Consider the following 15,758-nt stretch of genomic DNA (forward strand, 5'->3'; position numbering starts at 1 on the left):
ATGTCCCCTGCCTCCCGCATAAGGGCCTGGGGATCTGGGACCCCCACCCCTCGGCTGCTCTGTGTTCTGCAGGCCACGCAGACCTCACTCCGGGGACGGGGACAGCTGGGCCTGGGGCGCTCTGTGCGGGGGGGCGGGGGGGGGCTGGCAGTGTTCTTCCCAAAGAGTAACAGCCCCAAACCCACCCCCACCCCCAACCCACCCCCACCGCTGGGCCACATCGCATGGCAGGCACCTGCTGTGGACTCCCTCAGCTCCAGCCTCATTTCAAATACTCAAAACAAGAGAGAGAGAGCGACGGACCAGGCCCATTTACAGACCAGGGACTGAGGCGCAGAGAGCTGCGCCCACAGGGCCCTGGCTGGGCTGTGCCCTGGCTCAGTGAACCCGGGCAAGCCACCTCTCCCGCCACATCTCATGGGTAGGGGTGAGGTTAGAGGTCATTGGTAAAGGTTGAAGGTGCCCGGTGCACAGTAGAATTTCAGTCACTGGGACAATGATGGCCCCTCTCCCGTGTGCCTCCTGCCCTGCACCAGCCTGTGTCCCCAGGATAGTTCCCAGGGTGCAGGTGAAGCTTTGGGGAGGCAGGGCAGACGCCTGGCGTCCAGTCATCAACCCGAAAGCTATGAACCAGAGGAGGGCCCTGGACTTCCGTCCTGTCTCTGCCCGTGTGGCTGAGTGGCCATGGGTGACCCTGGTCCCCCCCCCCTTTAATTGTCCAGCAAATGAGAAGCCACTGTAGAAGGTCTCCGGGACTCCAGCTCTCCCTGTCCACAGACCTGGACCCAAGGCTCATTCATACTATAGTGTGAATGGCTCAAGCGAGCCATTTCCTGTAAACAAAAGGGTCAGAAGAAGAGAGTGGGAAGGATTGGGCCAGGGTCATGGAAGGAGAGGCAGGCTGGGGCTCTGAAGCAGCTGGGGTGGGATTTGTGACAAGACCCCAGTGCCAAGCCTGGCAGTGCCCGGAGCTACGGTTGGATCCTGTCTGAGGGGCTCTCCACTGAATGACCTTGACAAGTCACGCGGTCCTCCGGGCCTCAGTCTCCCCTCTGCAGGACAAGCTTAGGTGTCGGATGGTGCCTCTCCCATCTCTGGTAGGTAGCTGCTCCTCGCTCCCCAACTGCTTCCACATGGGAATGTGGGCAGAAGTTGCCAGATCTTCCAAAATCTCAGTAGAAGCCAAAAATACGGCTTTGAAAGTGTAAACTCTCCCAATTTTTAAATGTTGGCTCCAATATTTTTCAAAAAAAGTTAAAACCCTCTTTCAGGCCAAACACAACATGCTGGTGAGCCAGATTTAGCTCCGGGGGCCAGTTTGCAGCCGCTGAACTAGCCCGTCTGCAGCCACACACAGCTGGAACCTGCAGAGGCCACGGAGAGCCACGGGCAGGGAGTGGCACAGGGGCACCCCTCAGACCAGGGCCTGGGTTCAGGTCCCCAACTGGCTGGATGACACTGGGCAGGTGCTCGCCCCCTCCCGCTGGCCACCTGCAGAGAGCCCCGCAGCTCACCCTGGTCTTGCCGCTGAGGTGGTGGGGGGGGACCCACTGTGTGTCCAGCCACGCTAGCCCTGCGGGTGATGCTCTGGGACCCGCGGCCGGCCTCTCCCCCATGGCAGTCTGTGGCACCGAGGGTCCCTCCCTCCCCCTGGAAGCGCCTGCTTTCCTCCTGCCTCCCTGCCGGCTCCCTGGTCTCCGTGGCCGCTCTGCCCCCTCCCTGAACCTTGACCTCCGGAGCCTCTGGTTCTCCCTCCGCATCGGCGCTCCCTCCCGTGGCGGGCTCCTCCAGCGTGGCGGCTTTCTGCTGACCACTCCCAGATGCATCCTGGACCCTCCTCTGAACGCAAACCCCTGCACCCACCCTGGTCGCTGTCCCTGCCGGACATGCAATAGGCACCTCTGGACCTGAGCCTCTCTGCTCTCACCCCCTTCCAGCTGCTCGGGTCCAAGCATTCATGGTCACGTGGATGACTCTTCTGCACCCACCTTAGTCTGTAGGGTATCTCCCCCCGCCCCGCCCTGGTTCCCATGCGTTTGGATCTGCAGGCACCCCCAGCTGGACTCCTGAGGCAGGCCCCGCGCCTGCCCCTCGGTGTGTCCTCCACTCAGCAGCGTGATGCGTATGCCCCTGTTCGGCCTTGCGGGGACTTCCGATCCACTCAAGATGGAAGCCAAGGTCCCTTGAAGCCCCCCACTCAACCCCTGCTCCCCACTGGTGACCAGGTACTCCCCAAACTCATGAGGCACCCCACCCCCAGGGCCTGCCCCTCCCAGCAGCTCCCCAGGCTTTGCTCACATGTCATCCTGACTAACCTGTGGATAGCGGCACACGGCCCCCACCCTCCCCTCGTTCTCCACAGATTCTCCCAGCAGACACCTGGGGCAGAGGGACGCTTCACTGGTGTCTCCTGTAATCTGTCTCCCCCTGCAGAATGTCGGCACCGTGAAAGCAGAGAACGTCCTCTAGTTCGTTCCCTGCTAAATCCCCTGGCAGCGGGCGCACCGTGAATGTTTGCTGAATGAATGGGGAAGGCACGGAGTTGTGTGAGCATCTTAGGATGTTGTGTGTCCATCCCAGGTGGTTAAATGAAAAGGGCTGGCTCTCAGGGCAACCTCAGTCCTTGAAAGCCCTGTTCCTGAGACAATCCCTTACAGACATGCCCACCTTGTCACTCGCAATGCCCTTTGAAAATGTGCCATCCTCCTAGGCGAGGGATTGAGCTCAGAGAGGCTGAGAGCCTTACCTGAGGCCACACAGCTGCATAGGAGATGGTCCGGTAGACCCCACATCCACAGAGGGGGTTCCCGGGCAGGGCTCTGGGTACCACCAGGTGGGGTGCCTCGCGAGTTTGGGGAGCACCGGGTCAGAGGGGAGCAGGGGCTGAGTTGGGAACGATGTGTGTGACAGACAGGGCTATGAGAGTAGGACTGCTCCACAGCCAGATGCCTCTGGCTGGGGATTAAGAGCAATGTGTTCATTCAGCCATCACCCCCCACCTGCCATTGGAGGCCTCTGGGCCAGGTCCTGGGGACAGACAGAATGGCCTAAACAGCGGGACCCTGCTGTTGGGGGTCCTCTATAGTGCTGGGGTGGGATCAGGGTGAGGACAGGCAAATGACCAGAGATGGGGTGTGGTGAGAAGTCATTTGGTGGGGGTAGGGCTACTTCAGATGAGTGGTCAGAGAAGGAAGGCCCAACCATGCAAAGGCCCTGGGGCAGGATTGAGCTGGGTGAGCTTGGGACCAGCGAGGTGGCCAGTGTGCGCCAAGTGAAGGGCTGAGTTCGGATTCACCAACCCCTCCCTGAGGCCTGACTGATGGCACGGAGTTGCCACACTGCGTCGCCTCTGGGGAGTGCCTACTGTGTGCATCAGTCACAGTGCCCAGGTACCCTCGGGAGGAGGGACAAGAGCCCCTGGCCCCAAATCACGCTCCTGCATGAAAGCTGCAGGGGTTTGCCTCGTGGAGGTTCTGTTTTTGCATCTGTAAAATGGGGATCATAAGACCCACCTCAAAAGGTCTCAGTGAGGATGAAACAGGATTGAGTTCTGTAACTGGGTCAAAGGCTGCGCTGGGAGCGGCACCGGTGGACTGAGGATGGACGGGCCTGTTTCTGACCCAGGTGGCCCTCCTGAAGCTCCGAGTCATGCAGGGAATAAGGAAGGAAGCAGGTTGCTGGAGGGAAGTGCTGAGAGTAGATCTCAGGGTGTGGGAGGGGCAGGCCTTGGGAGGAGGGGACCAGCATGGGCAAAGACAATGAGGGAGGAGATAGCAGGACTTGGATGATGTTGGGAAACCAAGGTGATCACTGGTTCGGACCACCCAGAGGGGCTGGGCCACCCAGAGGGGCTGGGCCACCCGGAGGGGGCACTGGGTGAGTTTAGGGCAGACAGTGATGAGGTCACAGGTGTGTTGCAGGAATAGGCATCAGGCTATGACTATGGGGTGGACTGGAGGGACAGCACCCAAAGCCGGATGGACTGTCCCCTGGGAGCACCCAACATGCCCGCCTGTGCTCCACCTGAGCCAGGAGAGCATTGGATCCCACTTTCCTGGGGTCCTGGAGTGGGCACAAGGGGCCTAAGGTATTTCCTGCCCCATCATCTCACCCTGAAGACCCTGGGCATCCCACAGGCCCCTTGTACTCATGGTCCCCACCCTCGCCTGCCCTTCTCCTATAGTGGCTTGAGACCCAGGCAGGGCCCCAGTCTTCTCTGCTCAGCCCACAGGCAGCCCTCAGCTAGCCTCAGGGGCCCTTGAGCCAGGCATCCCATGGTCTGGCCTTGGTTTCTCATCCATACAATGGGCATCTCAGGAACATCCCCAGATCTTTTGGTTATGAACTGCAGAGTTAAGACCTGAATGTGGGGCTTTGGCCCCAACACCAAGACCATTGCCAAAGGCACAGCACCTCCCCAGAAAGCTCCCCCCACCCCCCACCCCCCCACACACATGCAACCACACTGCTCATCAGCACTCACACATCCAGAGCTTTAGTACACTCCCCAACCCCCTGGGTGAGGTGCTGAGCTAGCCCTGGACGCGTGGGGAAAGATAGGCCCTGCCCCAGGGAGTGCACATGTGGTGTGGGGGCTTTAACCCAACAACTCCACTGAGTCTCCTGGGGGGGCTGCCTGGAGGAGGTGGCTTTTAAGAGTGAGGGCAGTGATTACTCCACAGGCCCTGGGTTTGGGCAGAATTTGAGAAGTCAGCATCAGAGTCAAGCTTCTGAGATAGCAGAGTGAAGGGAGGGGCTGCCAAGGTACCAAGGTGGGACCCCTTCCCTTTCTTATCTCCTCCCCTGCCCACCCCCAGCCCCTTGCCACTGGGGCAACTCACAGCCTCTCCTGGAGGCCCTTCTTGGGGGGAAATTCCCAGACAGGCCTTTTAGAAGAGCTGAAATACTCAATATAAATAATTGATGCTAGATTTTTTAAATTAAATTTTAATACATTCTTATTAATTTTAGACAAACTCCCTGGCAGGTCATTCACTGAGAATGATTGAGGCAACTGGAGACACGAAGGATGTCCTGAGCCTCCGGATGGGAAAGGCCTCTGAGGGTCCAGGCCCAGCTGGCTCCTCTCCCCGTTTGCTTTCCTCTTCCCCCGAAGGGACTGACCGCCGCCCTGTGCCCCACAGGACAGTGCTGTGAACTGCCAGGGGGGGGGGGCTTATTATTATTTTTGCCATTCTGCTGCCTGGGCACTCATTTCTCAGCCATTAGTCTCTGCAGACGGGGCTCACCTCCTTTGCTGCCTGCTCCCAACCCCAAGAACTTAGCCCAGGGCTAATGAGTGAGTGAGGATCCGTCCCTGGGGTGGCTGAAGGAGCCCTTGAACTTGGTTTGGGCCTGAACCTGCTTGGGGCTGACTCTGGAACCGTCGGCTCCTCCCACCCTGCGTGCTGGCCAGGGGGAGGCCAGGCCCGCTGGGCGCTGTGGGGGGGCCCTGGAGAAGGGACAGGACTCCTTCCGGGAACTCAACCTGAAGGGAAGCGGCAGGCAAAGATACGCCACGGTGTTGGGGGATCCAGACATGCATTTTCCGTGTTTATTGCGCGCCTGCTGTATGCTGGGAGCTAGTGAGCTGAGCACGGTGATGTGGACGTGGGAAAGGTGGGCCTGGGGGGTCCAGGGAGGCTGGGGAAGGGTGGGCTGAGCAGCCAACACCGTGTGCTGGGAGCGCACGCGGAGAGGGCCCAGGCTCTCCATCTCAGAAACTTTCAGAGTGTGGGCGATTGCGCCTGGCTGCCAGTCAGGGGCCCCTCGTGGGTCCGGTTTTTCTGAAATTGCTCCCCCCACCCCAGCCCCTTCGCAGCCCGCGGCGCTCGCTGGCAGCAGAGAGCTTTGTCCACTTCCCCTTACTCTCCACTACAGCTTGCGGGTGAGGAAACTGAGGCCGGGCGCGCCCCGGGAAGGCCTGCCCGGGCACCCGGGGGTTTGGTAGCCGATCCTGGCCGAGGCCCCGGGGCCCAGCTTCCCAGCTCGGCGCTGACAGCCGGGCTGCGCCCTCACTCGGCGGGGCGGTGGGGGAGGCGGCGTGGGGCCCGGACCAGAGCGAAGCGCGCTCCCGGCGGACGCGGCGCAAGGGGCTGGGATGGGCAGTAATCAGTCTTCCCAGGTGTGTCGCGCGGTCCCTGGGTTCAGACCCCGTCCCCCTTTAACGCCAGTCATGGCGCGGAAAGACGGGGTGAAGCCCCCGGGTGCGGCCTCTCCCGAGTGATGGAGAGACAGCCCCATGCCCCCCGCTTGGCGCAGGAAGTGCGATCCTGCCCGGGCCGCTCGCCGGCGGCGCGCGCAGGGTTAACGGTCACCGGTGGGTACCCCCGCCCGGTGCGGAGGGGCTGCCCGGCTGCGCAGGGTAGGTGGGGAGGGTCTCCAAGCCGCTCACTCGCGGGTCTGCGCAAGTCCTGCAGGGAGCCCCACGGGTGAGTCGGCCGCGCAATGGTTAATCCCCGGAGCCGGGAGGGGCGGGCCAGGCCTGGAACCTCAGAATCCGAGGGCAGCGGGGTCCCCGGTTGAGGGATCTGGGTCCCGAGTGCCATCCCCCTCGGATTCTGCGAGCGCCGGGTACTGCAATCCGGGATGGCTCCCAGTTTCCAGATCCGAACATTCTCCTACTCGGGATCCTGAGATGCCGGCGCCGCTTCCTATGGGAGGAGCGCGGGCCTGGAAGGGTTAACGGGCGGGGCGGGGGGTGGGGGGATGCGAGCCGCGGGGGCCGCGGCCACTTTATTTTAACGGGTCCGACTTGGATTCCCCCTCTTTCTGGCAAGCTCGGGAGCGCTCCGGGTCGCACCATGCCAGGTCCTCGGATGGTGCCGCCCGGAGCCCCCAGGCCAGTGCCCTCGTCCACCCGGGGGGCGGACCTACGCGCCGGGTAGCGCGGCAGCCCGGCGGGGCTCACCTGTTACTCGGCAGCTGCCCCGCGCACCCACGGAGTCCCCGGACCGCCGTTGGTAAGGACTGGGGTCGCACGGGCCGGGCTTCCCACCGCGCGAGCCGCGCGGGGTGCCCCGCCGCCGCGCCCGCCGGTGCCCGCGGTGCCCGGCTGCACCCGGCGGGCTCCGAGCGCACGCCTCCCGCCCGCTGACCCTCTCTTTGGTTTCTCGCAGGCCTCTGCCGCAGACATGGACAAACTCAGGTGAGTGAGTGCCTTCCGCTCGGCGGCTCGCCCGCGGACCGGGCCGGGGTGGGGGCGGGAGGCGGGGGGCCGGGCGGCGCCGGAGCGCTTCTCCGGGGCGCCCGCGGCGCGCCTGCTGGGGCCGGCCGGGGTGCGGTGCGTGGTGCGTGTGTGCGCGGCGAGCAAACGGGGCGCCCCCGCGGGGGACCCCTCAGCGCGACCGGGGCCACTGCGGCGGGGAGAGGGGGTGCGCAATCCGGGCCCGGCGGCCTCCGCGGTCCCGCGCGCCCGACCCGCATCCTCGATCGCCCCCCGGGACCCTCCGGGTTTCCGCTCCCGCCGTGACACGCGGGTCTCCGGCGCCGGCAGTCCCCCCACGCCACACGGACAGTTGCCCGGTTCGACGCTTTTAAGTTTCTGCCTTGTGGGGACGGGGTCGGGGACGGAGGACGGAGCCCTCGCCGCTGACCACGGCAGTCCGGTCTTGGAGCCATTTTGGGGGAATCCCGCGACGGCCGCCGGCGTCCGGTTAGCGTCCCCCGCGCCGCGCCGCCGCCGCCTCGGCGCTAACTTTGAGCCCGCGCGCGCTCCCCGCTCCCTTCCGGCTTCCGCGGCCGCCGGCGAGCAGCCGCTTTGCATATTCATGACTTCCTCCGAGACTTCCCGGGGCCACCCTGACCCCCACTTTGGGAACAGCCCTTCTGTGTTTTCCTTCCGGAGTCTGAGCCAAGGCGTGTGTGGGCAGCTGACCCAGCTCTGGCCACCGGGTTTCGGCACCATCAGCCCGGCCCGTAGGGTCTGTCCCCCCTCCCCAAGGCCAGATTGGCATCCCTGCAGAAGACTAGGTCCCCGGGGCCCCCAGTTCCCAAGGGGCGGACACCCAGCAGAGCCCAGGCTTGTACCAGGGCAGGTTCCTGGGTCTATGGGCAAAGAGACCAGGGCTCCCAGGTGACTGACGGTGGGTGCTGGGGACAGGTGGTCGCGCACAGAAGCCCCCGACTGGACAGAGAGCAGGGCCATCTCCTGGCCACTGAGCTGGAGTGCAGCACCCCCGCCCCCGTACCCCCCTCCCTTGTGGGTCCCACAGAGCCGGGACCCATTTGTCCTGGGCTGGGAGGAGGGGTCCCCTGTGGTAGGTCGAGAGTGCTGATTGATGTCTGTCAGCCAGGTCCATCCTGTCATGGCCAAGGTCCAGCCGGGCTGGTGAAACCCCAAGAACAACAGCCCTGGCTCTGGCTACACAGAGGAGCTCAAGCCAGGGACCTTCCAGGTACCCCACATTGGCTGTCATCTCACCAATCCCCCCACCACCAGGGTTGGGGTCCATACGGGGAAGGGGACAGCTGGGACTTGAGCGAAAGACAGCATTCATTGGACACTGGAGGCGGCGGGGGTTGGGGGGTAGGGTGGTGCCTCGCATGGCTGCCTTAGCCTGGGGGTGGGGGCTCCATGGTTCTCTTTCTCTTTCCCCCCTCCATCTCCATGCCCAGCCAAGACTCTTGAGCACCCATCCTTGCTTTCTGAGTAATTGGGACAGAGACATAGCCCAGCCTCAGTTTCCCCATCTGTAAAGCAGTTGTCCTAATCACTCCCAATGCAGGACTGATGGGGGGGTGACATGAGCTACTGTGCAAACACCCCCTCCCTGGGACCTGGCAGCCCCCCCCCCTTGCAGAGGTTCACTGTGGGGCATCAGAACCACAGGACTGTGGGTCCCCCAGGCAGAAGATGCGTTGGGGGTCCAGCTGAAGGGATCCTGGGGGTCCTACCGGGGTCTGCCTCCCGCCCCTAGACTGCGGTTTCTGTGGATCGCCGGCCAGACCTGGGATCTGAATTGAGAGGGTAGGCGCTTTGCCCCACCCACCCACCCCTCTCTTCCTCTACCCCAGCCCTGCTCCTGCCAGGGTCCAGTTAAATACTATTTGAATGAGCAAAAGGGCTATGCCATTGGGACCCTGGGCAACTCCCTGCGTGGGCAGATATACAGCGGCGCTCTCCTGCCCCAGCCCCTCAGCCCAGATACCCCACTGCCGCTCCCCACCCCATACTGGAGTCTCCCTTCTGAGCCCCAAACAAGCTGCCACCTTCACGCAGCTCTCTCCGTCTTTGCTCCTGCCATTCCCTCTGCCCAGGATGACTTCCTACCTGCCTTCTTGTCCATGTGACAAACTATTTGTCCTCCCTCTCACCTTTTCTCTGTGACTTTTGTGATCCTCTTGCCCCTCACCCCAGGTGGGCTCATTCCCTCTCTGTATACCAAGTTCCCCCTTGAGACACAGCAAGACCCAGGTCAGCCTTTCACAGCAGGGACACAGTCTCATCCACAAATCCTCCCAGGGGTCCCAGGCTGGGGACACTGGCCCGGTGAATCGAGGTGGGCTTCCTGGCAGCAAGGACACTTGAGCCCAGAATTGAAGGAAGAATAGGAGTTTGCAAGGACAGACAGGATGGGCCTTCCAAGAGGTGCAAAGACCTGGGGCCCTGAGGAAGCAGGCTGTGTTCAGGGAGACAGGTGAGGGTGAGGAGTGGCGGTCCCCGGGGCTCTCCGTGCCACCTGGAGGGTCCTCTGCCCACCCCATTGCAATCACGGGCTGGGTCTGACTCTTCAATTTCTCCAGCCCCAGTACCTTGCAAGGGCTAGCACATAGTAGGGCGCCCCCGGGTCTGGCCACCTGTGCTCTAGCCCAGCGGTCGCCAACCTTTCGGACCTCACGGACCCGCGCGAGTGGTCCGCGGGCCGCTGGTTGGCGATCACTGCTCTAGCCTCTTGCGCGCTCCCTGCCCCTCCCTCCCTCCCTCCGCTACCCTCCCTCCGGCTGCTGGGAAAACTCCTCCAGCGCCACGCCTGTATTTGCAGATACTAGCAAGTCCCAGCCGCCAGCTGCGCCTCTAATCCCCAAGTTAATCCCCTCCTCTGCCTTCCTCTGCACCGGGTCCCTCGGCCCTCACCCCCCGCCATGGCCACTTTGTCTGCTCCGTGCCCTTAGGGCACGCTCCTTCCCCTCTGTAGGCTTCAGTCCCCTTTTCTGTCATGGAGGAAAGCGGGTCAGTCGCCTCTCCTGGCGCCTGGGACTCGGAAGGTGTTCGGAGACCCAGAGTTATCCCCGCCATGAGTCCAACCCTGCCCCCGCCCCCCCAAATAGAATCTTTCCAAAGTTGTGAACTGTGATAAGCATACAGAAAAAGTCATCAAGACCTGCAAAGTTTAGGGTGATCACCACCCGGGTTAAGTTGAACGCTGCCAGCCCCCCAGCCCCTGCCCTAATCACACCCGGGTCCAGCTCCCCTGAGGTCTCAGGCGCCCTGACTCCCATGATACGCGGTCCTGTTTTCTTCCCGGTTCGGCCACCTAGGAGAGTCAGCCTGCCCCACGTAGTTCCCCTAGGCTGGACTGGAACCTCACGGATGTGGAGCCTTTCAACCAGGGTATTCAGGCACTTTTTCACCAAAATGTCTTGTTTGCAAGGGTCCTTGGTGCGGGGAGCCTCCTATTGATGGCTGTCCTGGGGAACGGCATGTGTGAGTGGAGTTATTTCATTGTATTTATTCATTGATGGATGTCTGGGCAGCTTCCAGCCCGCACCATTGAGAATGAAGCTCTCCGTCCAGGTGATCTGGGGAACACAGATCTGGGGTGTAGCCCAGAGCAGACCTGTGGGGGCACAGGGCATCTTTAGAAGATAAGGCCACACTCTCCTGGGTGCTGCTGCCTGGCCCCCTCTCAGCAGTACTTGGAGTTCCTGGGTCTCCACAGCCTCCCAGCACTTGGCACTGCCAGGTGTGGGCTTGGACCCGCTTGTTGGCGCGGCGGGGCTGCGCTTCCCTGGGTTGCTGCCTGTCTGGGTTCCCCCTTGGGTGGGGTCTGCAGTTTTCCCCTCAGGCTGTCCTATCGATCTGCAGGAGTTCTTCAGCGAGTCCTTGTCAGTTACTCGTCTGGCAAACGCACCTCCTGCTGTTTGCTTGCTTCTCACTCTTTAAACGGTCCTCTGATGAACAGAAGTTATTTTTACTTCTGTTGAATGTTTAGGCATTTACTTTTTTTCCCTCCTCACCCAAGGATATGTTCATTGATTTTAGAGAAAGAGGAAAGGGTAGAGAGAGAAATAAAACATCGATGCACTGCCTCCCGTATGCACCCAGACCCGGGATCAAACCCGCAGCCTACGTATTGACATTGATTTTTTTGTGTATAGTTTGAGACTGGGCTCCTTTTTTTTTCCTTTTTCTTTTCTTCCCTCCCCCCTTTTTTTTCTTTTTCTTTTCTTTTCTTTTTTCTTTCTCCTTTTTCTTTTTTTTTTTTTTTTTGCACATGAACACTAAGTTCCTGCCCATACTCTTTGATTCATCTGACTGATATCTGCTGTGGTCCTGCCCAGGCCAGATGCTGCCCTCCTTGCTGGAGGTCCTATGGGCAAACGCCGGCTGGTGTCCTAGAGACAGAGGCAGCCGGTTACCAGGTCACCTTACACTGAAAAACCACACTGGCCTCATCTCCCAGGACTGTCCCTCTAGCCACCAGGCCTCCTTGCTGTCCCGCCAACACATGCGACAGGCTCCTGCCCCAGGGCCTTGTCTGGCGCTGTTCCCTTCTGCCTGAAAGTTCTTCCCCACAGACTCAATGACTCCTGCTCCTCTCTTTTCACGTCTTTCTCAGCGCCATGGAGGGGGCTTTCCGACCACTCGCTCTGTTCACAACCGTCACCCCCTCCCCCACCTCCCCCTTCCCTGCTTTGATTTTCCCTGACACACTGATCCCCAGTGGACGCGTAAATTATTTACTTCTTTTTTTTCTTCCTTTTTCCCTCTTTTTTTTTTTTTTTTTTTTTTACCAACCCTTGTGTTGAGGACTGACGTTCAATAGATCGCAGGGAGGGAGCTGCTCTGCTAGGTGCCAAGCCCCAACCCAGAAGCAGGTCATCCACAAATGGCCAGGGGGCGCCCCCTTTCTGGCCGCACCCCGTTTATTTATCCTCTTTACTATCTGTCTCCCTCAGAACACCAGACCACGGGATCGCCAGTGCTTAGAACTGGCCGATAGTAGGTGCTCGGAATTCTTTTTTTTTTTTTTCCGTGAGGTTTTTTTTTAAAGAAAAAAAATTTTTTGGTTCTTTTTTTCTTCCCCATTAGTTCTGTTTCTGTGTTTTGTTTTGTGTGTGTGTGTGGTTTTGTATTTTTGTTTTTCATTTGATTCTTTTTTAGTAAATGCTTTTGAATGAGACTGAACTGTGGCAAATGGAGAGGAAGAAGGAGGTGGGATACAGCCTTTCCCCTCTTCTCATGGTGCCCAAGAGGGATACTGCCCACCCTGCCCACACAAAGGGGAATGTGGGGAGCACTTGTGCCCCCGCCCCCTCCCTTGGCCCTTGGCCCTCAGGGAGTAGTGGGTTGTGTTGTTTTTTTAATCAACTACTGAGAGTCCCTGAGAGCTGGGAGAGCCTCCAGTGGAGGGATTTGGCTTCAACTCTCCGCCTCTTATCTCCTCCACTCTATCCTCAGCAGGCCCAGTCCCTCCCTATGTGGCCCTTCAAGGCTCTCTGCCCCATTTTTTTTTTTAAGTTTGTGGGGTTTTTTTTTTGTTTTGTGTTTTTGTGTTTTTGTTTTTGTTTTTGCAAGAGGAAGGGAGAGGAAGAGAGAAGCATCAATATGAGAGTGAAACATTGATGGCTTGCCTCCTACACGCTCCCCGACCAGGGATTGAGCCTGCAACCTGGACATGTGCCTTCACCGGGAACCAAATTTGGTGCACAGGACGATGCCCAACCAACTGAGCCATACAAGCCAAGGCATTCTCTGCCCCATTTCTAAACGTGATCCTCATGGAAGAAGGTTTATGAACTAATTCTCACTAAGGTGTGAATGTCTGCCTTACTTTGATTCTTCCTTTGAGAGCCAAGGCATTCACAAAGGGACCCTAACCATGGACTCTTCTCTCTTACCTTCTTCTGCCCTGCTCTTTCAAAGTCTCCTGTCCCCACAGGGCACCTGAGTCCCCAGTTGTGGAAAGGCTCTCTGATGAAATCTGTGATTAAGAAAGCAGAGTCACCTGTGTTTGAATCCCAGTTCTGACACTTACAGGCGGTGTGGCCTTGGACACATTTCTGAACCTCTCTGATCCTCGGTTTCTGCATCTGTAAAATGGGGATAGTAATAATCTCATCTACCTTAGAAAGTGTTTTGAGGATTCAATCATTAACATGGAGCTTGGTAGATGGTTAATGGTGTCTGGGCTAGTTCTGGCTGTGAACTGCCTGCCCCTCTCTCAGATGGCTGCATTTTGCCCAGGCCCTTTTCCCCCAGCCACTGGGCAGGTGACATCACCCCCTGGTGAAGGAGAAGACCCGGTGGGGTGGGGTGGGGGACTGGCTGTCGAGGGGCCATCAAGGCACTGTTGTCAGGGCAACACCGGGTGTCTGTCTTGACGGAGCTGCTGCCACCTGAGACAGGAGGCTGGCGATGGGGCACGTTTGGGGGCACACAAGATGCTTGTTGGGTGGGTGCCGCAGAGCCTGGTGCCAGGTCTCCTGGGCTCCTCAGCCCTCGGGGCCAACAGCCTGGGGCACCGTGCTGGGCCAGGGCTGTGCCTCTGTGTCCTGTGCCTGGCAGGAGAGGTGACGGCCAGGTGCTCAGTAAATGCTGCTTTTTTTTTCTTTTTCTTCTTCTTTTTTTTTTGTCACTTTTTAAATTTTTTGTCTTTTGCCTTTTTTCATTAGTCCTGTTTCTGTCTTTTTTGTTCATTTGATTTTTTCTTTTGTAGTAAATGCGTTTGAATGAGACTGAACTGTGGCAAATGGTGAGGAAGAAGGAGGTGGGGTGCAGCTTTCCCCCTCTCCTGAGGGGAACCCTAATCCTGTGCTCACTAGTCTCACTAGTCGGGGGCCCTTGATAAAGCCCTTACCCCCTCCCCAGGGCCCCACTTCCTGTGTCTGGACCGTGCGCAGCCCCCGCCAGGCCTGGGGTGAGGCTGCAGGGAGGACCCGGTGCTCTCGGAGGCGAAGGGGAGTGAGCTCAGGGGCAGCTGCGTGGTCACAAGTGGCCCTTTGGCCTTTGATTACAGATGGGGAAACTGAGGCCAGAAAGGCCGCCTCCTCAGGCCCCCGGCTGCTGCCGAGACCCAGCGCCATAGCTCCAGTCCTTTCCTTCCAGACTCCTTTCACCCTCGGGACTGTCTCCTGTGGGTGGGGGAGGGGGGCCGAGGCACCCTGGGGAGGCCGGGGCATGGAGGGAGCGCAAGGTGGGGGCCGCCTACCCCACGCCCCACAGTCCAGTGTCACCGCCGAGCCTCCCGCAGTCCTGATTTCCTTTATGATCCCCGAATCCCTGGAAGCACGCCCTCCCGCCGATCCAATTACAATTACCGAGTGCCGTGTCTGTTTGCAGTAGTGAGCCGGCTGGTGGGGAGGCCAAATTAGTGAAGCCAGCGTGGGTTCCTAGGTGGGCAGTAATGAAGATCGGCAACGTGTTGAATGGCAGCCCCCGCTCACCTGGGCTCCAGGGCAGGGCCGGCAGGTGCTGGGAGGTTGAGGTGGGAGCCCTCAGGCAGCTCCTCAGGTTGTGGGGCTGACCCCGTGGTCATTCCAGACACCAGTCCTCCCGGCGGACAGCCCCTGCCACTGGGGGTGGAGGGCAGGAATGGCCGGGGAGGGGTCCAGGACCAGGTGTGCACCATCCTGCCTTCTAGCCCCCCCCCACCCCAGGTCTAGACTATTTCAGGGAGTTCAGTCTTAATAGGAAGCGACTTCTTTGGATCTGGCCAGGAAAACACACCAAGCCCTGAAGCCCCAGCAACAGGGACCACGGGGGTGAAGGCTTTGATGCAGGCGGGGGGTGGGGGGGGTGGCGGGGAAGAGCAGGGCTGCAGCCACCTGATAAGATGAGGGAATGGTGCAGTGGGCCTTCCCTAGACCCCTGACATTTGCCAGGTCCCACAGCTTCCAGGACACGTCCCTTCCTTCCCCCACTCCACTTCCATTCATCCCCCCCCCCATCATCTATACACATCAGTCTCTCACCTTGTCCCAGCAGAGGGGGGGCTGGGATCGCTCTCCCCTCCATTCTCTTTGCCTCCTCGGGTCTCTGGGCAGTGGGTGACAGGATCAGTAGCGAAAGGTGACGCCAGAGCTTGGGAACCCACCCCCCACGACTCGCCTCTGAGGCTGTGACGATGGACGCAGGCCTGTGGGACAGGGTGATGACCAGACAGAGGCCCCTGCCACTGGAGGGACTCAGGGCCATCGGTGAGCTCGGACTCTGAAGACTGACTGGCAGGGTGGCAGTGCCCAGGCTGTACCCCCCACCGCCTTGCACAGGTGTCCACGTGCCAGGTGGCGGACTCGCCATCTCCGCGACGGGTGCCCACGGCGGCCCGGTGTGGCCCGCCCCCGACCTGAGCAGCTCTGTCCTCTTCACCCACAGGCTGCGCAGCCCCTGGGTGCCCTCCTGCCTCGGGCAGTCCTGCACACTGCAGGGCCGACGGACCAGGTCCTCGCCCTCGCTCTGGGACAGGTAACAGCCTGTTGTCTCCCTGGGCCCCTGGGGTCTCTGTATCTCTCCCCGCAGACGTGGTGCCTTGTCTGCGTCCACTCCCCAAGACAGGTGGGGGGCCCAGAGGGGGCAGGGGACAGACACCAGCACT

General features: G+C 60.3%; 1 protein-coding gene across 8 annotated transcripts in view; it reads left to right on the forward strand.

Moving 5' to 3' along the window:
• The window catches only part of BEGAIN (brain enriched guanylate kinase associated), a 37,840-nt gene that overhangs the window by 11,367 nt on the left and 10,715 nt on the right, over positions 1-15,758 (forward strand). For 2 of the 8 annotated variants that reach the window (XM_036316890.1, XM_036316897.1), the window contains exons 2-4: positions 7,119-7,147; positions 8,295-8,396; positions 15,539-15,628. In XM_036316890.1, the coding sequence (XP_036172783.1) occupies positions 7,134-7,147; positions 8,295-8,396; positions 15,539-15,628 (206 nt within the window). In that variant the 5' untranslated portion in view covers positions 7,119-7,133. Of the gene's footprint in view, positions 1-6,774; positions 6,963-7,118; positions 7,148-8,294; positions 8,397-15,538; positions 15,629-15,758 lie in introns of those variants that run through there. The other 6 variants (XM_036316916.1, XM_036316927.1, XM_036316907.1 and 3 more) reach the window with 5 other exon arrangements.

Source organism: Myotis myotis, unplaced genomic scaffold (assembly GCF_014108235.1).
Source record: "Myotis myotis isolate mMyoMyo1 unplaced genomic scaffold, mMyoMyo1.p scaffold_m19_p_1, whole genome shotgun sequence".
Lineage (NCBI taxonomy): Eukaryota > Metazoa > Chordata > Mammalia > Chiroptera > Vespertilionidae > Myotis > Myotis myotis.